Source organism: Xiphias gladius, chromosome 3, assembly GCF_016859285.1.
Source record: "Xiphias gladius isolate SHS-SW01 ecotype Sanya breed wild chromosome 3, ASM1685928v1, whole genome shotgun sequence".
NCBI lineage: Eukaryota > Metazoa > Chordata > Actinopteri > Istiophoriformes > Xiphiidae > Xiphias > Xiphias gladius.
Window position 1 is genome coordinate 16,942,829 of NC_053402.1, and position 22,608 is coordinate 16,965,436.

Sequence of the window (22,608 nt, forward strand, 5' to 3'; positions counted from 1 at the left end):
CATCCCCATGTTTCTTTTCCCATTTGCATTAGCATTATGTTATTAGCATTTTAAAACACACATGCATATGCAAAACCAAACTTCTTTATTCAGTGATGCATTTTTTTTCTTTCTTCTTTGAACAGTTAAGCTCCTCTGGCTCACTAAAAACATCATGGTAGTGCTTGGATCTGAAACCTCACAACAATACTGACCAAAAAAAACCAAAAAACATTTACTAGGCTTTGTGACTGCGGTAATACTGTTGATAACGGGGACTTGGGCAAAGCATGGCACGATTTAGGTTAATCTTCCCCCTGAATGCTGATCCTGGATGACATGACTACTGTGACCGAAGCCATCAAGGCTGTTAAAGAGAGCATGCCAGTTTACTGTTTGCAACAATCATCAAAAGTAAAAATGGACAGTTGGATCTGAAAGGCAGAACAGGAGGTGCAAAATTTACAGCTGTGGGTTCTCAGTTGTGCTTGGTGTGAAGCATCTCAGTGAGTAGAGAGTTGCAGGGCAAATCTCCCAGAAGATGGCGCTGGTACAAATACTCCTCAACCTGCAAGCTAATGCTGCGTACCTCGGGCAGCCGCAGCAGCAGCTGGCCGAACTTGTCTGATTGTCCTTGATTACTATGCTGGGTATGCTCCATCAGGGCCCTGTTCACCCTCTCTTGAGTCTGCTCCACCTGCCTGCGGCTCTGCACAGACTTCACGTCTAGAGCAGAAAGAAGATGCATGCACAGTCATCGTCAACACATAATACACATATGAATACACATTCAATGCTAACGGAAGCTGCATGCATGAAAGCATCATGAAATAAAAATGTCCAACTAAAAGGTCATAAAGTTGATCAAAAAGCTATATCTAATATGTAGCTCACCGGGGTTGAATAGCACCAAGTATTTGAGACAAACAAACTCATGTCTGTCTAACTGGAGCGCCTTCAGTTTGGACACCAGGTCTTGGGTCCTTGATACCAGGCTACTTAGTGTCACTCCTGCCTGAGAGATGATGGTCGACACCTCAATCTGCATCAGAATGAGAGGAAGGTAATGATTATGTGTGTGTGCAATCCAATCAAACACATAACTACAATCCAAAGACATTTTTATTATGAAAAGAATTCAGTCTCTTGCACAGAAAGTATTAAACCTTACCTGTTGCCCTGTGACCAGATATATGCAGCCTTCTTTGCCGTAGGTCACCTGTCTACAGAGGTGGTCCAGGACCAGCAACTCACTCCAACAGCTCTGCAGTAGAACCATCTGGTCTTCCACCTGTGGGATGTGTAAGAAGTTGATCTGATGTAGTTGCAAATAAAAGGGTACAACCATTCAGCTCCAGTAAGCACCCAACACATAGCAAAGAGTAAATGCTACATGTCTGCTCACATTACTTAGCTAATTAGAGATTTCTACTACTGTGAAAAGGTTTTATGTAACACTAAATCCCATGACTTCATGATTCATCACCTTGAGCTCCTTGAAGAGTGCAGTGCTCCTGGCCCACTCCACAATCCCAAACAGAGTCTGGTCAGCCATTTTGCACATGATGCTGAATGTATTTAGGCAGTCATGTTTGCCTCGGTTGGCCTGTTCTCGCTGTAGGCTGGCCAGGACCTTGGCACACAACTGACCCTCATCCTGCTCACCCTCCAGGAGTTGGCTTAGGAAGTTCGTTGTAAGAGTGGCTGGTGGGGGAGTGTCTGGGATTTGGATGAGAGCTTGGGAGAGAGGGGTGGTTGAGCTTGGTGTTGAGCAGGGGGATGATGCTGGTGTGCTTCTTGGTGTGAATGAATTGTTTGGGGTTGGGTGCGCTGGATAGTTTGCGGGAGCTGAGCTGCAGCTAAAAGCCATTTCTCCTTTCTCCTGGACAAATCCGGGGAATGTGCAGTGGTATAGTCCAGGACAGGGCAAGGGTGATGGAGTGAGCACCCTGTCTGCGCTCATTGTGCAGTCCAGATGTATGGACGCTCCTGACTGCCCCATGCTAGAGGGATACATGTGGGATTGATGAAAAGCATCAGAGGACAATGAAGCACTTGTGTGACTGCTCATTAGGTGAAGGTCATTTGGAGCCGTGGGCCAGCATGTTTGTGTAGTTTCCATCTTAATCCTGTAGGGAGCAGTGTTTGCCTGGTGATACACCCTTTGCTGTTTCATCTGCCTGTCCCGTCGATACAGAGGGCCAAATTTATTCCTGCCACCTCTCATACGATTTGCTCTTACAGCTGTTGACAAGACATGAAACAAATGATCAAGGTTTTACAACAAGATTTCAGACATTGCCAGGGATCATTTAGTTCATAAAAGCTGAAAATATGTCCAGTCCGCTTTGAGAGCTCATTAGCTCCACCGTACAAAGTCATCATGTATAATCTGGGTCATTACAGGCAGTACTTGCACTGGTTTATGACTTCTTAGATAAGTCATTTGGGAGAAAAGACCATGCAGGTCAGTGGAACACAAGGCATGTCGCAATGGAGCAGAATACGTGTCCCAGTGCATGAGCGTATTAGTGTATACTTCTGTGTGGGGGTCTATACCTTCTCTTCTCATGCCGACCGCCAAACACTTCTGGAAGCGGCAGGCGGGACAACGTTTCCTCTGGGAAAGGTTCATGGGACACCTCTGTTGTTCTGCACAGGTGTAGTGCTTGTTATTCTGCACTGAGCGTTTAAAGAAGCCCTGCAGGGAGAAAGAGAGAGAGATTGTAAGGCTGGTGTGTCGTTGTCTGGATACTACAAGACAATCTTGGGTGCCAATATAAAATATGTATCATTATAGTTACAGAAATAATATATCACCACCAATGAGCCTTTTGGTGCTGTTAGAGAAAAAAGACTTTTTCATGGACTATCCAAACCCTGTCTCTTACCTTGCAACTTTCACAAGTGAGCAGTCCATAGTGGTATCCTGACACTTTGTCTCCACAGATGGGACAGCTCGCCTCTGACTCTGGTCTGCCTTCTCGCTCTGTCTTTAACTCCTGAGCTGAAGAATGACACCACACTTATCATTAGATCAAATATATAGTATGACACAAACTTCTGCTACTCACGGTGGCCACTGTGGCACAAGCTGAGATAACAAGTGCTGGTTTTTAGCGGACTTGCCAGTGTTGTATTGTTGTAATGACTATATTTGGCAGTGATAAAAAAATAAAATAATGCAACACCATACTCCAGTTTTGCACTAGTGCAGGTAATATTTCAAGTCAGCCACGAAGAAGATTGATAACTAACACATACTCTCAGATTGGAGTGAATGTTTTGTAAATGGCCAACTGGTTGAAGAAACTGGACTAATATGCACTGAAATGGAAGTGCATCATCAAATGATGTTTATTGCTCAGCTATTTAGAGAATAAAAAACAGTACTAGACCACCGCTCTGTTGCAGACAGTACCTTATCACTCTGTTTGATTTCCTTGACTACAATCACAGATATGACCCTTACATAATTCCCAGATATCAGTGGTTATGACAGGAACCAGTCTCCTAAATGAACGGTAGCTCAACGGTAAACCACTTTAATTCTTTTCTTATTCTTCTGGATTTTTATGTGGAGGTGATTCGGTAAATGTCTTTTATGTGTCACTACATGATAAACATTCCAGACACCGTTATACTCAAACTTTCAAAACAAAGCATTTAAAATATTGATACCTTTACAACACTGTACACGTTCAAACACTATCTTCCGATGCCTACCTAAAATGGCACTATCTACCCATAGCGCACTTCCATCTAGCACTCACATGTTGATGATCCCTCCAAATTTAAAAGATTGTCCGGATACTTTCCCGGCTGGTGGACAAGAGGCTGGGGCAGCTGTGGGTGATAACCAGGTAGGTCCATTCTGGTGGGTGGGATATGAACTCCACAGCTAGTCCAGCCTGATCTTCATTGTCGCAGAGAACGGGAGACCAGGCAGACACCCCAGGCAAGCCAGAGAAAGGCCAACAGGCAGTCCTAACATCCCCAGTGGACTGATGGTTGTTCGAGGCCCACAAGTGGACTTCGATCTATAGTGGGCGTCATAAAACCTCTCCTGACTGGCACTCCTACCCAGTCAGTCAGTCAGCAAGCCAGCCAACCAACCGGCCCATCCATGGGAATCAGTCAAATAGCCACCTGCTGGATTCTTACTGTGGTGAAGTCACTTCAGTATCGTCGGGCCATCCTGGAGCTCAGCTGATAAGATAAGAGTCCACTGAAAAGTGCAGTTAATCACTGTCAAAACTACAGCCCTTCAAATTTCATTTTAGTTCCTGCATTATCATTAAGTATTGTGGCTCTGCAACTTATGCAGTGGTGGAAGAAGTACAGAGATGCTATACTTAAGTAGAAGTACTAGTAGAACAGTCTAAAGATACTCCATTACACGCAAAAAAAATCCTTCATTCCAAATCCCGCTTAAATAAAATGACATTAGTATCATTAGCAAAATGTACTTAAAGTATAAAGTTAAAATAGTCATGCAGCAAAAAAATATAGGATATGATGAGTTTGTTAATACTGATGCATCAATGTGTAAGCAGCATTTAACTGTTGTAGCTGGCAAAGGTTGAGCAAGTTTAATCTACTACCAACCCAGGGGTTGGACCCCTCTAAAGGCTCACAAAGTATATCAGAGGCATTGCGAGAAGAACATAAGACAAAATAAGGTCCAATAAGGTCCACATTTGTGGAGGTCCAGCTCCACAAATGTGTGGCCATTTATATTAGATAAATTGACCTCTTTGGACCTTGATCAATAATGGAAATGAAACCATCTGAAATATTTAAAGGGGAAATCGCTCTTTAGTGTAACTGCTAACAACTGACCTGAGATCTGAGATGTGAGATGAGGGGCCCCAACTGCATACTTCTTTTCAGTGAGGGGTCACAGGCAAAAACACGTGAGCCACTGGTTTAATCTTCGGCAGTGTATTGTATTTTATAAGCTGATCATGTATTTTTGTGTAAAATGTTCACGTGCAAATAAACTTGTAACTATAGCTGTTAAAATGTAGTGGAGTATTAGTATTAGGTAGCAGTCAAATATCTCAAAGGTGTGCTCAATTAAAATACTTCAGTAAATGTTCTTAGTCCCTTTCCACCATTGAATTTATGCATGGAGTCCTTTGAGGTGCAGTTAATCCACCATAAAAAGTCATTCAAGGAAAGGACAATAAAATCTGAAAACTTTGCTTTAGTCAGTGTGATACAATATTAAGTGTGTCCTTTTGTTCCTCATTCCCAGGGCTTCAGGTGATAAGGTGCCATTCAACTGCCCGAAATGGCACAGGCAGCTTTGATGAAGCTCAGTGATGTCAAAGCGATAGGGTGGGCAGTTCAAGGGTGGATGGTTATGTCACCAGCACATTAGCTTGTAAATTGATTATGACATTCACCAATAAAATAGTCCCCCTACTATTTTCACCAGTCGCTTTAGCTTCTGACCCGCTACACGACTCTCGCGCTTTCAGAAGGTAAACCTTCATGAAATTAAAAAGATTCAGCAGTCCCTAATGCACGTTACATGTTAAAAACCTGAAGTGCTGGGCAATATGCGCATAAATGTGTAATCCTGGAAGTAATGGTCTCGTTAAACTTAGTAGTGCCATCTGGTGGTACTGTAGAATAGCACTGTTTTAAACTGGAGGAGACCAGATTTTCTTTTGCAGGCCTTATCTGTTACTAAGCAGCAGCCTTAGGCACATTTAGAATTGGTCTAAAGAGGTGACTCAACCAAGAAGCACCACAAGATATCACTGCAAAAAGGTTACTTTATTGAATATTTAAAAAAAAAACAATTATACAAGCTAGTGTAAAACCATCAGCACAAGTAATATATGGTGCATTCAATTCACATACATTTTCAAAATCTGGGCTGTCACTGGAAGGTTATTTATATGCTACATCATGAGTGGAAGCAATAATGAAGCAAAGGTCCAGCTACAACTTTTCTCCATTTAGGCTGTCATTGCACAGGGATCACGATATTCAGGAGTTAAGGAGCAAAGTTCGATTCCTCACTGCTGGAACACGCCGGATCATCGTCAGCAACAAACCATACCTCGTTGTGCCTATTAAAGATCGTCATTGGACTGCAAGAACACACACACACACACACACACACACACACACACACACACACACAATAATTTATTGCAGAATATAAAATAATAACCAAATACTCAAGTTTTCCGGGCTTTCCTCAGTGTTTTTCTTTCCGATTATCACTGAGAAAATGATGGTGATTTGTTTACCTGTTATATGCAGCTGCATAGTGGAAGCCTTTTTTGTATTTTGCATCAACTAAGTCAAGGGCATTAGACAGACTGCTTGCTGTCCTTTGGTCAGACGTGCTCATCATCCATCCACCGTAGCTCCGTACATACACTTTCATTTCTGGCATGTCGTGGATGTACACCTGCAAGTCAGTGAAGTTTCATTATCCGCCAGAGCTGATGGTGGACTTCACAGAATAAAGTCAAACACGATAAAGGTAATGAGGACTAAATGAAGGTTAATGTGATTTTTTTTTCCTGACATTTTTTTGTGCTAGAAAAGCTTACCTTATTATCAGTAGGATTGGGGGGACGTTTCTGATATTCAGCTGGCAGCATGAAACTCACTGTGTAGACACCCATTTCCCAAAATTTCTTGTCAGGCATTTTCACAACAACGGGAGCTGTCATTTCAATTTCCTTTCCTAAAGGTAGACATTACGAAAACTGATCGTTAGAAATTTCAGGAAATGGAAATGCAAAAAACAAACATCAAAATGCACACAAAAAGCACAAGAAAACATAAGAAAATATGTGTAGTTGTTCTGACTTGTCTGTCCTATAATACCACCAAATTATCTCTGTTCTCTGATCACAACTAAATACAGTAATTATAACGTCATGTCAAAGCACATTTCAATTTTAGCTACACCACATTTTCAAAACAGAGGCTGGAACAAAATGGTTTTAAATACTACTTTCCCTACAAAGAGTTAGAAGAAGTCTTGCTAGTAAACTCTTGTTTCTTTTTGAAGATTCTAGACATTATACTCAAGCATTTTGAATGCTACTTGTAATTGTTTTCTTTAACGTGAAACCACTTTGTTTTGAATGCAAACTGTGTGTTGTTGCATTTTCCGTTTTTGTCCGTGCTTATAATTTATATGTTTATTCTTGTGCACAGGTCTCTCTTGAAATAGAGATCTTGATTTCAATGAGACTACCTGTTTCAAAAGAGTATTAAATAAAACATAAATAAATGAGCAGATGCACGCAATTACACACACATACCATGGTCGTTGGTACCAGTAATGTATTCATATAGTCGTCTGAATGCTTTCATCGCAACAAACTCCATGAAGAAGGATGTCTCGTCAGTTGAAACCCATTTCACAGAGTCATAGTGACGGACCTGAGGGACACGAGCAAATGCTGTGGAGTGGGCTTTTTAAAGGATTCTTGCACCGGAAATGTGAAAAGGTTTCTGCCTTGCTCAGAGACACTTACCTCATATTCGTCAGTTCTACAAATCGGATCAAACAGAAGGCACTGTTTTGTCTCAGAACAGAAATGTAACTGAGAGGAGTTTCTGTGAAATTAGGGAGGAAGCTATTTAAACTGGGGCACCGATGCAGACATTAGGACATATATTAGGTGATAGTAGTAATCACCTGTGCCACTTTCTGGGTAAAAATGTGATTAATATCTTCAATTCCTCATTGATCCAGTTCAAAAACAACTTTTTTTACTCTGTAATTTTGGTCAAATGCAACAATCTGATAGCACGGGGATTAAATTAAGGTTTCTTACCCAACTCTGGCCTCAGCTGTAAGCACCAGCAGAAAGCCAACAAGCCCTGAAAGATAAATCCTGGGACATGCACACGTAGTGTTTTCATTCAGCACTAACACTTAACAAGCCATTTTTGTCCATCTAGTGAAAAGTAGACAGTTCTCACACAACATTTACAACCAGAAATGTCTATTTATTGATCTCTATCTAAGACAATCTGGAAAATAAAACTGTACTTACATTGTGACAGAGTGTTGTGATCCGTGCATTCGAAAACTGGATCTTTGCAGACTGGTCCAAAGCAACTATTTATTCCAACTCTGGATATGAAAAACTGGCCACTCCCTGAACCCATAACACAAAGCACACTATGGACTGTCGGGCCCAATGGGAAGCCGAAGCAGAAACAAAAGAAACTGGGAAGAATTATGAAACAAACAGAGAAACAAGTTTGACTACATGTCATTATATGTATGTCATTTACATGCTTTGCAACCCCTATAACCAGTTGTGTATCTGCTATGTTCTAGCTTGGACTACTCTGTGCCAGGGTGCCAACACAGTTTCAGGGATACCTGTGTATGTTTAACACCAGCCAGTACAACAGTACTACAACAAATATTACCTGTGTGAACCAACGAGACAGCGAGAGACGTGCTGATATCTGACTTTTACCAACGTCAAAAAAAAGTCAGGTAGAAGTACCAAAGTCATTTTAACTTTATACTTGTGTGCATACGGGTGGCTGGATAGTGACCTAATCTGGCAGGATGCAGTGTACTGCAGGTTCTCTATTCATGCTTAAAAATGCATCTCTGAAGTCATTATGGGAAAATGTGAAGCACAATGATTTTATTAACAAAATGTCATCTATCTTTATTGTACTTTCCTAAATACTGGAAGCTATTCTTTTCATTTTTATGTAGACTATAATGTTCTTATGCCATTTCTTTTTGAAAACCCCCATTTGGGAAAAACTGTTTAGTTTAGTAAACAATAAAGAATGACCTGTTTGTTGACTCTGATATCCATATGACATGTTGCACACCGTAACAGTCTGTCACCCATGCAAAGTAGGATTTACATTAAAAAAAACAAAAAACAAACCAAAAAAACCCAATCAAAAAAGAAGGTATTTAACAGGACAGGCACATCAGGTGGCAGACCCTGTGACATAACGTCATGTGAGTTGATGGCTTATGTTATTACTCTTGGAACGTGAGTGAAGTTCCCATGCAATATTATTTACCACAGCGTTGTACAGAGTGTCCTAAATAACCACCCTGTCTCTGGTGTACACCGTCATACAGAGGCTTACAAGTCGCCCAGACAGAAGTGATGGATTAAATGTGGTAGCGTTCGTGTCACAGGGGAATTACTTACATTGTACCTATTGTTGGCACAGTCCATATGATACCCTGTTTTTTTTTTACCTGCTAAACACCAAACTCCAGGGGTTTGTTCCCATTTCAAAAAAGTGCATTCAAACATGAGACAAAAGGCCCAATCACACCCATATGTACCATAGATGAGAGAGCTTTGCTGTGCAATCAGGTTACATGGAAAACACTTCCAACAATTTCAGTTATTATAAAACTGGTTACTCAAATGTGTCACAATCGATTTTGTTTGAGGTCATAGTAAATGCATCTTTTAAATTACAATCTTCTGTATACTTTTGATTTTAATGATCACCATAACTGAAGAAGACACCTAAAACACTTTAAACAAGGAAACTAAAAACAAAACACAATGAACATATCAACAACTAACAAAAATAACAAAATACAAATTTTGATCTGTCTCCAGACCAGATAAAATGTCCTTTGTCGAGATCATTAACTTTGGAGGTTTACCTTAAATATTTGTGCTTTGCTGCTTAAAAAGTAATTTTGACACTGATGATTGTTTTAAGTGGTGTGTATGAACAAGTGGGGGGAGTCTTTTTACTCCGTTAAACTTAAATAAGATGAAATTCTTAAATTAAAATTCAGAGTGATATGAATCATGCCTCAAGGTCTAATATTTGACATTGTAGGACCTGCAGACCTCCTGCCCAGTGAATAACTCACTGAAGAAAGAGCTAAACTTCATGAGGACAGATATAGGGTAGACACATTTCAAGATAACTTGCTTTACATGTCAACATTTCATACAAAGTTTTGGACAGTATTGAATAATGTGAACTAATTATATTTAAAACAAACCTCAACTTTCCCATGTACCTAAAGTTAGTACAAATGTTGTCAAATAGCCAAAGGAAACATCTAAGAGGTAGTATTTTCTGCAGATAGTTATTGTGTTTGAAATTCTACTATAAGCACATACTGTTGCACCTTGGTTTAAAAAAAAAAAAACTGTTAAAGATCCATAAACGATTTAATTATCACTGTTTTGTAAATGAACACTGAATAGGGGTCATTTAACCTGAGTAAAACAGCAGCTGTGAGTTAAAAGATTTTCATCTTTTTATTGGTGAAAACAAAAAGAAAGACACTACTCAGAAGGATATATGAAACCATCCCTTAGGCCTCAGTCCGACTCTAGAGGACAGACACATGGCCACAGCACATGCGAACAACAACGTCCAACTTGGGTGTCGGCAGGTTAGACAGCTGCTGGTGCTTGCAGAATCAGCTGAATAATATCAGCCTTGTTCTGTTATCGGTTCTGTCGGCAATAATAATTAATCCTAACGATGAACAAATTAACTGCTTCAAGTGAATGGGGCCACAAACCTGAGGTCAAAAAGCATGTTGCTGCTGGAAGTTTGTATTTACTTTTTACTTATTTATTAATTTATTTATTTATTTTTGGTGTAACTTGGCAGTTTCCCCTTGTCTATAGCGTTTGAGCTAAGCTAGTTTAAGCATCCCGGATCAGCCGGCGTGCTAAATCCCCGGCCCTATGCAAACTGTATTTCAGCCTGTAACCGTAGTTATTTCAAAACAGCGGCAACTTCTTGTAGTTGTTTTTGTTTGTTTGTTTGTTTGGATAATTTATTCATTTATTAAAAAAAAACAAAAAACCCGGAAATACCACTATGGTATCGTATGTGTCTTGAGGTCATGACGTTAGGTGGAACTGACATTTGACCTGAGCGTTCACTGCCCTCCAGTGGTCACAGCGAGGAACTGCAACACTAACTAAAATTTGTGCCACACATCGTCATACTGGTGTAATCGTTGCTGATATCAACTCATTATTAGCGTCATTGTCAAAAATAACAACAATAGCATATTTGCCGGTAACAATTCTTTTAATAAATCCATGTTTTAACGGCAGTCTTCTCGTGAGTATACAAGTCCCCCCCACTGCAGGATAGGTAGCAGACTGTACACTTGCAATAGCCATGCTAGTATACAGTATCTGTGTTCTCGATGTCATACATCAAAGAGGGAATTGATGCAGTCCAATAAATAGCTAAACCTTCTGAATTTTTTTTTCTTGCAACCTTCATATAAAAACACGTAATGGGGAACACCGCTTCCATCTTAAAGGTTTACCAATAATCTGTGCACTATTTAGACGGTGAGTGTTTACTGCCCTCCCGTGGTCAAAACGAGGAACTGCGACATGTCAGTGCTCTACCGGAAATACTTTCTGTACTTTCAGAATTAAACGACAGAATTGACATCGTCAGAAAAAATGTATGATGGCACATATATTTATGCCGATTAAGAGGTATCAATAAAAGTATTTTAAAAAAAAATTTAGTAATAATGTTAATAGTATCTGTATTAATAATGTACTTGGTCCAACATTCTGGCTTTGTGAATGTTTTTTCTTCCCCCACCTCCATCTACAGACTTACAGAATATTAGGAACACCGCAGTCTCTTGTCATTGTCTTATCCGTGTATCTGTGAGCCCCGATGCTTTTGAACTAACGGTTGACCCGAGTGTATTTGGAATATAATTAGTGTTCCCTCCAGTCTTCACAGTGAGGGTCTGCAACACGTTATCCGTTAATCGTTATAAATATCAGTATTATTACTATCAATTCATTATTAGTGTGATTATGAGAAATAACAGCAGTAACATTTTTTTGGTAATAATTATATTAGTAGAACCATATTTTAATAGCAGTTTTCAGACCAGTCTGCTGGTGAAGAATCATGTTGACATGATATTGTTTATGCTCAGTGATCATAATTCCTGTATTTATTCTGGTCCTTATTATTGTTTAGATGTGCAGGGTTATTCACAGTCACTTAGGTTTAAATCTAATATCAATTTAACAACAGAGGCCTACACTTTGTTACCAAACAGTGTGAACCCCTGCACCGGCTAATTTATCCCAAAACGTCGGTGCTTTCTCCAGGTGTAAAGACATTTAGGTTTGGCTATTTGTGGACTCTAAAATAGCCCTAGTTGTGAATTGTTGACGGCCAGATGTGAGCCAAGTTCAAGTTTAAATATTAAGTTAAAAATGCCTAGATTTTAGAATTTATTAAAAACTGATTTTTAAAGGACATATTCTTTGTAATAATAATAATTAAAATAATAATAATGATAATAAAAATAATATGTTTTCCTTCTCTAATCGTTGTCCTGTTCTGAGACCGAGGCATCTACTGACATGCTGGGGTACCAAAACATAACGCGGTGAGGTGAGCGCTCCCGTACTACGGCGTACAGCCTTGACTGCGTGATGTGACTTAAAAGAACTACAACTCCCACACGACCGAGTCGGCATATGTGACCCATTTAGGTAATCGCTGGGCTCATGTAGCCGCATGCCCCGGTGTGGCTCGGCCGCGTCCCTCCTCTCTGCGGAGAAAGCTGCGGAGACGTCAGTTGATCGGCCAGCGGGCCTTTGTACCGTATCTGTTTTCCCCCGTATCTGCCGCTGCGGAGGACGCGCTGCTCGCTCGACAGGTTGGTAGACCACGGCACCACCTACGAGCGGACCTACGGGCCTCTAAGTCTGGACTTGACTCGTTCTGTGGGGATTTGCACTGTCTGCTGTACTCACGGCCCGTACTGACCTCTTCGTGCGTAGGGAATGTTTAACCCCCACTAAATTTAACTCCACCACATGTGTAGTTAATTATAAAATCCGATGCCGTGTAAATGATTCCCCAGTGGTCTAAGTGGTTAAACTTGGCTCCAACTCTGTGGAAGCAAACAATGGTCATGAAGATTTGATTCTTAGAAGCAGCCGAATGCCTCATCTTTGATTTTAATTACTAATGAACATTTTCCCAAACATTCATTCCATCACACACTGATTAGGGCGGGTCTGGTTTTCCGAAAAATTGTTATCATATTATTATCAGGTTGTGTATCTCACAAATGTATCAATTCACATTCACACTCACTGGGATTATACATGTTACAAGGAAAAGAAAGGCCTCTATGGACAAAGCACTGGAGTTGCTGTTGTAGGCAGCCAAACATTCCAGGATACATAAATCAGATCAGAGTCAATATAATCTTTGCACGAGTACCAAACTCGCCTCAGTTGTGTAGAGGATAAACTCAAACTAGAATTCTCTCACAGCCAAAAACAGTTATTAACTGTTGTAGTAGATATGTGAGACCGCTGTAGTGAGTAGTGGTACGGTTTTTCCTATTTATGTGTAGGAAATGGCCAAGTGTGACATCAACACTGACTTTGTGACGTTTGCAGTGGAAGTGCCATGGAAATATGTTGTAAAACACCAATCTCAAACATTTGGGTCTGCCGTCAGCTCAAAGAGGAACAAATGGTTCACAGAGAACGTACTAGTTCGCACCAGGATTCAGCGATCATACTGGGGGAAATGAATATGATAAAGAAATAAGAGAAAAGCAGTGACACCAGTCTCTCCACTTACAGTAATGTCATTAGACCACAATCCGATGCAGCTGCAAGACTTGATGCATTTTGGGCATGCATTGCAATTTTTGTTTTTATTGCCTGGCGAAGCTTGGACTCTTGTTGTGACTGGTGCTTATTTAATCACTATCTCAGATCAATTTTCCATGCACTTTCTCCGTGGATTTTAAATGGCATTCAGGGCAAAGTAATAAATCAGTAACTGAACTACATGTACACACGGCGCATTTAGGAAAAAAGGGTGCACCAGAAAGTGAATTACAACACTTCATCGCAAAGCAACGCCTTTATTGTACGGAATGGTGAGAACCATGACATGATATTGTGAGAGGAATATTCCTTTAATTACATTTCCCTGTTCACAGCATTTTTTTTGACTGAACATTTAGGATCCTCCTGAGCCCTGAGGTCAGAGGTCAAAGAGCCATGGGGACCAGGAGGGTGCTGGTGACCGGGTGCTCCTCGGGCATCGGCTTGGCTGTTGCTGCACGGCTGGCTAAAGATGAGTTTAGACGGTTTAAAGGTCGGCCGTTCACTCTCCTCAACCAAATAAATGACATACAGTAGATGATAGTGACAGCCACAACTGCTGACACCCAGTGTATTCATTGTTTATGTGAGGCAGTGGTTGCCACAATGAGGGATCTTGGGAAGCGGGGGCCCTTGGAAAAAGCGGCAGGTGATTCCTTAAACAGTACCCTGGAAATCAAACAGTTAGATGCCTGTTGTGAAGCCTCCATCAGAGAGTGTGTCAACAGCCTGCCGGATAGAAGGGTGGACATTCTTGGTCAGTTCCCTGTCATTTTCAGAGACACTCTATAAGTGAATTTAAGCTCTCTCCACATGCATACAGTATAATAACGCAGGATATTCTGCTGTTATAGTGAATAACGCAGGGGTTGGCATGATTGGGCCGCTCGAATGCCAGAGTATTGCTGCCATGAGGGAGCTCTTTGACACAAACTTCTTTGGACTGGCACGGCTGGTGAAAGAGGTGCTGCCTGACATGAAGCGACGGCAGAGCGGCCATATTGTGGTGATGAGCAGCGTGATGGGAATTCAGGGTGTGTTTTTTTTTTTTTTTGTGTGTCAGTGAAATTACAGAAGACGCTAACAATTAAAAAAAAGGAGTTAAGAGGTTGCTAACGGGTCTCTTTTTATTTCTACACAGGGCTTCTGTTCAATGATGTCTACTCTGCCTCCAAATTTGCCGTGGAAGGATTTTGTGAAAGTCTGGCAGTACAAGCAATGAAGTTTAACATCAAGTATTTACATGTCCTGAAAAATACATTAATGCAGCCACCCTACATGTAAAACTTGAGTTAGTAAGCCCGCAACGATAGGGTTTTTTACAACTTGTTGACCGCAATGGAGCATCAGTCCTACATGTGTGTCTTTTTTCTGTCTCTGTCACAAGGATGACTCTAGTGGAACCTGGCCCTGTGGTGACAGAGTTTGAAAGGAAAGCGTACGAAGACGCTGAGAAGATGGATCTATCAGGGACAGACGAGGAGACTGCCAGAATCTTCCGTGACGTTTACCTGCCATACTCAAAAAAGGTCTTTGCCTCGTTAGGCCAGACACCAGAGGAAGTGGCTGAGGCAAGTGATGACACTTGTGTTTCTGTTTGAGTTTAAAAGGGCACCAAAAATAACCAGCTTTGTCGGTGAAAATGCACAATGAGGAAGTCCCCTCCAGTGTTGAAATATTTTTATTTTCATCACTCAGCAAACAGTTAACGTGATCACAGCCAGGGAGCCGCCTCTGCGCCACCAGACCAACCGCCTGTACATGCCCATGACTGCACTGAAGCATGCAGATCCGACCGGTCAGCTGCCTCTGGACACCTTTTACAAGTTGATCTTTAAACATGACAGAGTATTAAATGCTACTCTTGGGGTGCTGCGCATGTTGCAGAGGAGGGTAGGGAAGAAATAAAGATGTGACTGTCGAGTCGCACAGACTATAAATGTTATTCCTAAGGACACAGTGATTGACTGGCGTATACACAGCTTGTTGTCACTGTCACTGTTAATTATAATGTCCTGACGTAAGGTGACAGAAGTTTCCTTCTGAGGAGCAATGAACATGAATCGGGGCCGTCGGACGTTGGCTGCCCGTGATCTGTGTGAAACAGTAGCTACAAAAATATTAATTCTTCATGTTCTTTACTGTATGCATGCACCTAGCCTCTTAGGAGTTTCTTTCTTGTTGTGCAATATTGTAAACAATTTAAACTTTCTACAGATTTTTACAGTAAATACTGTATAGTAACAGAAATTTGAAATATAAGCACTTAACTTTTCTTTTTTCCTAAGCTAAGAAGATTATATGTTTGACGGTTAATTTTAAGGAAAATAAGAGCACAGCAATTTAACCAATACAAAATTGATATGTCTCATTTTGCTGTAACGATTTTGACAAAGAAGATTATTGTAGTCTGATGTTTTTACAAAACAATTTAAGTAAGGAATAATAGTATCATACTGCATATGATCTATCCATTCGGCAGACAGACTGGCAAACACACAAAGAAATAAATAAGTAATGCATTATGAAACAAAATAAATGAGCCATATTTAAAAATAATAGGGTTATTATTTAATTATTAACATTACTGTTTGGGCCTTTACTGCAATGGCTTTCAAAAATCTTCATACCCAGTTGATTCCAATGTCATTAGGTTGAGCTGCTCCATAGGTAAAGACCATTGGCATTAACATTGTGACAATCATACCACCATCTTCCCAGGTAGGTCTTAGCACAGTTAGTGGAATGAGTGTCCTGGTCTTTGTCAAATGTAGAAAACTTCTGACCATCACGTTCACTTGGTGAATTTCCTGGAAAATAGGAAAGAAAAAGACATTTGAATGAAGGTCTTAGTGATGTTGTAATGGCTATGAGGTACTGAGCCTTGGTCCCCTGAAAAACACATGTGCTTTTAATGACACGGGCACTGAACCTACCCTTTCACAATCAATTAGACTCACGAGCTCCTCCATCTTTGAAGCCACTAAAACTAAGTTTGTAGCCCTCCTGCTCTGGACCCAAGGAGAAGGAAAAAAAAAAAAAATGGACGCAGGCCTTTGCCCCTTCAAAGTGTTCCATTTCTATCCTCAGATCATAGCTCTTCCTTAGAATTAGGAGATGAATGTTCTCCAGACCTGCGGGAGACAACATTTATACAGCGATGGAACAAAGCACTTTGGAGAAAAGTTGTGTACACAAAAACACAATGTTAGTACAACATACTTCAGACTAGTTGGTTCAAGAAATAACAAAATCTAAATCCCAAATCTCAACTCTCACCCAACCAGTATTCTCCCGATGCTTGTCCAAATCCAGTTCTGTACTGGTCCCATCCAGTGTGAAAGTTAACGGGGTCGTCCTTTCTTCTCTGGAGGACCTGGACTGGAATCTGTAGTTACTGGCAGTGCTCCAATATAATCTTTCACTAGCTGTGCTTTGTTAAACTGGTCTTCCAAACAGCCCGCTTTAAAGAAATACCCTCCCCCTAGTCATCAAAAATTTAAATTCACCGTGAGTGCATATAGTTCAAATCATAGTAATCTATCAAACTGCTGAAATTAATTGAGTGATTTTAGCCACAAAAATATAAAATATCCTCTCAGTTTAAGCAAAATATCACTCAGTTTATGCATAATAAACCAAATGTCTTGTAGCCAAACCCACAGGTTCAATATTTACTATGTTTTCTTCACTTCTAATGCTACTTGGTTGCTCAGTTGGCTGCATGTGTTGGCTAACTTGGCTAATTTCACATTAAATGTTTTTGCAAAAAAAACAAGCAATTTTTTCTCCATTTTCGATTGGGCACTGAGATTCAATTACAGAACATTTTTGATCAGGTGCAATGAGATATCCTGCAGTGGAAATGAAGTCTAAATAAACTGAAGTTGTTAGCTCAATGAAAATATTTGATGAACAATACCTAAATGATAAATTAAAAAAAAAAAAAAAATTCATACTGTCCATTTACCAACCCACATTCATCCTCACAGCCTATATCACAGTAGACCCCTGACGGGGGAGACTGGTCCTCCTGGGTCGGTGCTTTACACCTGCTCTGACCAAAATCCCTGTCGTACAAGTCACTGCGGTCGACTGGATGAAACACTGGGGAGCAGACTGCCACTGGAATCAGGAGTAAAACAATAAAACCCTGTAATCAAAGCACAAGACCTGTTTGGAGCACCAGCAGTATTTTTGCTCTGATAGTATTTTTAATAAAAAATACAGTAAATTACATCAGTCACACCAAACTCACCGTTATTGCTCTAATGTAGTAATTTTATGGTAATCTTTTTAGCGGTATCTCCTAGCAGTTTGGCACTGTAATTGAGTCTGGGTTTAATCTCCCGTATGGCAAATCTACAGAGCAAGCTAAACTCCCAAGTAAATAGACAGGAGTCTTAGTCTTTGACTATTACCAGCTACTGGTCACAGCTAAAAATAAGATGAGAGATCACAGTCTGTACATATTGAGAAAGATGGGTATGTACTAGAATAAGGAGTAGGTTATTTTTAACCCTCCCCCTCTATCTCCATTTTGAACTTATAGTATAGAAGTACATTTGATGGACATGGGCACAATATCCGGATCACCTACATATTCAATCTAATCTAATATTTTGCCTGCAACTAATACTAACATTGTGAAGCTCAAAATGTACGTTATAATCTACATTATGTTGATCTAGACAGATCAAAGAGGTGTCTCGCTGTTCTGGTAATGTTTTAGGCTGTAGCTGGAATTTCATTGCTAAAAAAATAGGCAACTTAGAATATAATGCTGTCCAATATAATATTAACAAAAAGTCTGAGATCAAAAATCCAAAAATTAATTATTAAACCTAAGAATCACCAAGATAACATGTATTGTAGTGCTAGGGTTATTGTATTGGGCTGAACAAGTAACATTTCAGACTATAAAACTAAATCATCTTAGCTACATCTGAGAGCTATGATTATGGGGACCTGAATTACTGAACATCCTTCTTTAAAATATGAAACAATCACTGAACACGAGGACACAAAAATGTAGTTCCCTACAGTTTTTATTATAAGTAACTTATTTTACAACTTTGACTGTAGAAAGAAAAACTGTGGAAAAGTTTTATGTACAATGATTTTGAACTACTTTTTAAACAAGTATTGAAATTAATTATGATAGAAAATATCTATGACTGTTCTAATAACACAAGCCCAATAAAACATCAGTCACAGCCTCAGCTTCAAATAATGCTAAATGAAGTACATTTTATTTTTGTCCTTTTTAGTACATAACAATCATTTTTAGAAACATAAGACTTCTCAAGCAAAGATCTACCCAGATCAAACATATTTACAAACAGAAGTTGGGAGGTTGAAATGTACAAAACACTTAGTGCGACCTGGTAGGGAAATCAAAAAGACCAGATATATATAAAAATAAAAAACAAACAAACAGTTTTCCTTGTAAGTAAAAATTGAACTGGACTGTGAACAACAACATGTTTCCCAGGCGTGACAGAGGAGTGGCTGGGTCTATAGTGAATGGATAAAACAATGGATAAATGATAAACTCAGACACGACACGACAAGGGGCTGTGTTAGGTCACCACAAAAGCATTAGCTAAGAGTGGTGGCGTAGTACTTTTTGTTCATGATGTCGCAAGATGAAAATGCAAAGGTTACTTTCTCAAATTTCTACTATTACCAATTGACTTTATGCTCAAATGTCCATAGTGTGTAAGGAGAGGATGACTTCTATCCTACACACTCAGGCAATGTCAGGATAAAGAGTTGGTCAGACATTACACAAGGTGTTAGTTGGATGACTGGGAGTGTCATCTCAGAATTTTGTAAAAAGTGAAAGGGTGCAGCACTACATAGTAGTGTTTTTAACTTCAGTCTCTTCTAACAATCATCTTAAGATGCAACTCCACAGCCCCTGGACTGGAAGCTACTGTAGATGCAGGGGAACTGTCCCGCTGCATGCCATAAAACACCTCCCTGGGGAGTGACAGGGCACAAGCAGTCACAGCCCAGCAGCCACACCCTCACACTGACCACTTCACCACAGACACCACCGGGGACGAAGCGAGAGTGTCAACGAGAACTCAACTGCCAAAGATAGTCCAGGAATGGTTCCATTTAGTCCAGTGAAGGACGTGACAATACCTCAACAAATTAAACTTCCACCTGTCTGTTATCTGGTTCCATTCTCTGTTGGATGCTGCTGAAAGGCACGGTGTCCAGACTCAATAAGAGACAAAATGCAGGAATGTTTGCAGGGAAGAGTGATATAAAATAGCAGCTGATAAGCATAGCTTAGTACATCCAAAGTGATGTTTAAAAAAGGTATCCATGGTTTCCACAAATATACAGAGTATAAAACAATTGCAACAAACAAAAAATGAATACATAAACTAAAAAGGGCAGTGAGAGGCTGATTTTTAGGGCAAACAATTCTTTGTTTGAAACAGTTTCTTTAAGTGAATGAGAACAAGCTTCATTACTGCAGGTGTCAGGGCCGGCAGCAGAACTGGAGGTAAGAGTCCTGTAAAGTCAGTGAGAAGCTACAGCTGAAATGGGAGCATTAAAACTAAAATTTTACTCTGAGCATTTATGTTGAAAGGTCATACGTAAAATTTCCATGGATTAAACGCTACCCATACATTATAAATATCCATTGTAGTTAAATGTTGTATTTTACCCTCACTTGCCCTACGAACCTTTACACTTGAAGTGCTTCAGAGACACTCATCTACATTCTTATTCATAATACTCATATGGAAAGTAATCAATTACCGAAATTCAATCAAATCTGAACATACCACTACTGCTGAGCAAATCTCAATATATATTTGCTAGAACCAGTTTATCCTCCTTACCAGCTGTTGTTGGCCTGAATAAATATCAGTCAAGAGGTGAAAATCCTCTGTCTGTAAGTCAACTGGTCTGAATAATGAATTAAATTCCTTTACCATCATCTGCCACACTGGCTAAATAGAAATGTAATCGGTCTGTATAAAATAAGAGGGGGTGGCACATTATGTGATGTTATGTTTATGTAAAGAAAAAAGCAGTTCAGAGAGATAAAAACAATAAATAAAAATAAATGAATTCCCTTCAAAATTTTCTTTTTTCTCTTATCTACTTTTTAAATGTTTGTTAGTTATCAGGAGAGCATCCCTAAGTCTTTGAAATGAAAGACTTGGTTTTCTTCATATACTTTTTTTTTTATAATAAAAAACAAGTCCATCTGTGACAGAATTACTTCATTAAATTGTCTGCTGTTTTTTTCAGACAACACACATTTCCCTTTACTTTTTTTCTCTGCAAAAATCACTAGCAGACGGTCCTCGTGATAAACATAGTCAATCCAAATCCAATGAAAATCTTGGAAACAGGCTGACACATATAAACACAGACAGGCCCAGGAGCCAGTCCACAAATTCTTTTACCCCAGGTCCCTTTTCCAAGCAGAGGCCATGGAATCTTCACGCAAACACCTGCATCTTGCCATTAGCCTCTGGGATTTGAGTAATTTGGGTCTGGGCAGGGCCAGCAACGGCTGGGCTGGGTGTGGAATCTGACCAATCGGAGACACAGTGAGGAGAGGGGCTGGACCAGGGCTCGGGAGACTCTGGGGAGGGGGTCAGATACGGGTGCTCACTGGGCAAATGGAGGTAATGCTTGGGCGTGGCATCTAGTGCGGATGAGTAGCTGTGCTGGGAGGGAGGGGTTGGGTAATCCTCCGTTCCTGCAGTACTGCTACTAGGCTGGGAGGGCAGAGGCTGAGCGGGCTGAGCTGCTGGTGTGGCTGCCTGCGGAGGCTGAGCAGGAGGCTGTGGCTGAGAAGGTTGCTGAGGCATCTGCTGCTGCTGGAAGAAGGATGGTGGAGGTTGTGAGGTCTGGGGTGTTGGTGGGGTGGCGGTGCCCATGCGGGCCATGCTCTGCTGGTTTGTGATGGTGTGGTTGATGAGCTGCTGCTGCTGCTGCTGCTGTTGCTGCTCAGCGATGGAGGGCAGCTTGACTGGGCTGATAGTGGGTGTGGAGGTAACAGGTGTGGGCTGCAGCATAGGATTACGGAAGATCTGCTGTTGGTGCATCAGCATGTTCTGCTGCTGCATGGCTGGGCTCTGGGGGTGCATGCCTGCCTGGCTACTCTGCACAAGATTCACCACCTGCTGACCACACTGGGAGGAGGGGGGCATCCGGTTGTGCCAGTCAAAGGGCACACTGACAGGACTGACCATGCCCATGTTAAGCCCCATCTGGCCTGAACTCAGCACATAGCCATGGTTGACATCAGAAGCCATCGAGACACGTCCCTGCAAGGACATTCCTCCAGCTCCCAGGTCATTGAGCTGTGCTAGAGACACAGCAAAAGGGCCACCTCCCTCCAACATGCCACTATGTACCATTGGGGTGTTTGGAACAGACATGGAGGAGTGGAAGAGCCCTGGTGACTGCATGGCCACGGGGGAAGTGGGGTTGGTGATGTAGCCAGCATTGTTAGCTCCCCCGTGGGGTGAGTCCAGTGAGTCAACCGGGGACAGGGTAACTGAGCTCTCCAGTAAGGCACTCTGCATGTCCAAGGTCAGCTTTTTACTGCGGGCCTTGACTGACTCCTTCAGACTGGCAGCATGTTGGCCTCCCAGGCTGGAACCCTTGGCCCCAGGACGACGATTCTTTTTTCCCTGTGGGGTGTTCTTCAGACTAGGCAGGAAGGCACTGGGAGGGCACATGAGAGGAGACAGTGTATGTCCCCCAGTGAGATGGTGTCCAGCCCCTCCATGGCCCTGGGGACTTCTTACTGTATTGTACTCATCAAGAAGCTGAACAATGTCGTGGTGCATACGCTCCTGAGCAATGTCCCTTGGCAACCTGTCCATATGGTCTGTGATCTCTCTGTTTGCAAAGTGAGCCAGCAGCACCTTCACAGCCTCACAGCTGCCCTCACGGGCTGCAAGGAACAGAGGGGTCTCCTCCTGAA

At 41.1% G+C, this 22,608-nt stretch overlaps 4 protein-coding genes and 1 pseudogene across 8 annotated transcripts in view; 1 reads left to right on the plus strand and 4 right to left on the minus strand.

The window, feature by feature from the left end:
* Positions 1-57: 57 nt before the first annotated feature.
* Positions 58-3,981, minus strand: nr5a5 (nuclear receptor subfamily 5, group A, member 5). 2 transcript variants are annotated; one of them, XM_040158712.1, is made up of 7 exons: positions 3,753-3,981; positions 2,871-2,986; positions 2,539-2,680; positions 1,466-2,223; positions 1,151-1,270; positions 874-1,021; positions 58-705 (listed from the first exon to the last, which is right to left on the minus strand). In XM_040158712.1, exons 1-7 carry the CDS (start codon positions 3,850-3,852, stop codon positions 458-460), a joined length of 1,632 nt encoding a protein of 543 aa, XP_040014646.1. In that variant the 5' UTR covers positions 3,853-3,981; the 3' UTR covers positions 58-457. The 2 variants fall into 2 exon arrangements, with proteins under 2 accessions (XP_040014646.1, XP_040014638.1); XM_040158704.1 differs by having other exon boundaries at positions 1,151-1,294.
* A 2,008-nt stretch (positions 3,982-5,989) lies between these two features.
* Positions 5,990-8,050, minus strand: soul5 (heme-binding protein soul5). Its single transcript, XM_040158885.1, has 7 exons — positions 8,022-8,050; positions 7,800-7,859; positions 7,497-7,578; positions 7,281-7,401; positions 6,558-6,694; positions 6,249-6,412; positions 5,990-6,086 (listed from the first exon to the last, which is right to left on the minus strand). The coding sequence occupies exons 1-7, from the start codon at positions 8,048-8,050 to the stop codon at positions 5,990-5,992; spliced, it is 690 nt and encodes a 229-aa protein (XP_040014819.1).
* A 4,439-nt stretch (positions 8,051-12,489) lies between these two features.
* Positions 12,490-16,183, plus strand: LOC120807122 (retinol dehydrogenase 8). Of its 2 annotated transcripts, none has more exons than XM_040158842.1 (7): positions 12,490-12,661; positions 13,970-14,127; positions 14,230-14,391; positions 14,489-14,668; positions 14,776-14,869; positions 15,022-15,205; positions 15,333-16,183. In XM_040158842.1, the coding sequence occupies exons 2-7, from the start codon at positions 14,031-14,033 to the stop codon at positions 15,540-15,542; spliced, it is 927 nt and encodes a 308-aa protein (XP_040014776.1). In that variant the 5' UTR covers positions 12,490-12,661; positions 13,970-14,030; the 3' UTR covers positions 15,543-16,183. The 2 variants fall into 2 exon arrangements, with proteins under 2 accessions (XP_040014776.1, XP_040014767.1); XM_040158833.1 differs by having other exon boundaries at positions 13,994-14,127; positions 15,333-16,182.
* A 75-nt stretch (positions 16,184-16,258) lies between these two features.
* Positions 16,259-20,599, minus strand: LOC120784064 (annotated as a pseudogene).
* The window catches only part of notch3 (notch receptor 3), a 30,804-nt gene continuing 26,727 nt past the window's right edge, over positions 18,532-22,608 (minus strand). For all 3 annotated transcript variants that reach the window (XM_040158477.1, XM_040158496.1, XM_040158487.1), the window contains exon 33: positions 18,532-22,603. In XM_040158477.1, the coding sequence (XP_040014411.1) occupies positions 21,110-22,603 (1,494 nt within the window). In that variant the 3' untranslated portion in view covers positions 18,532-21,109. The remainder of the gene's footprint in view (positions 22,604-22,608) is intronic.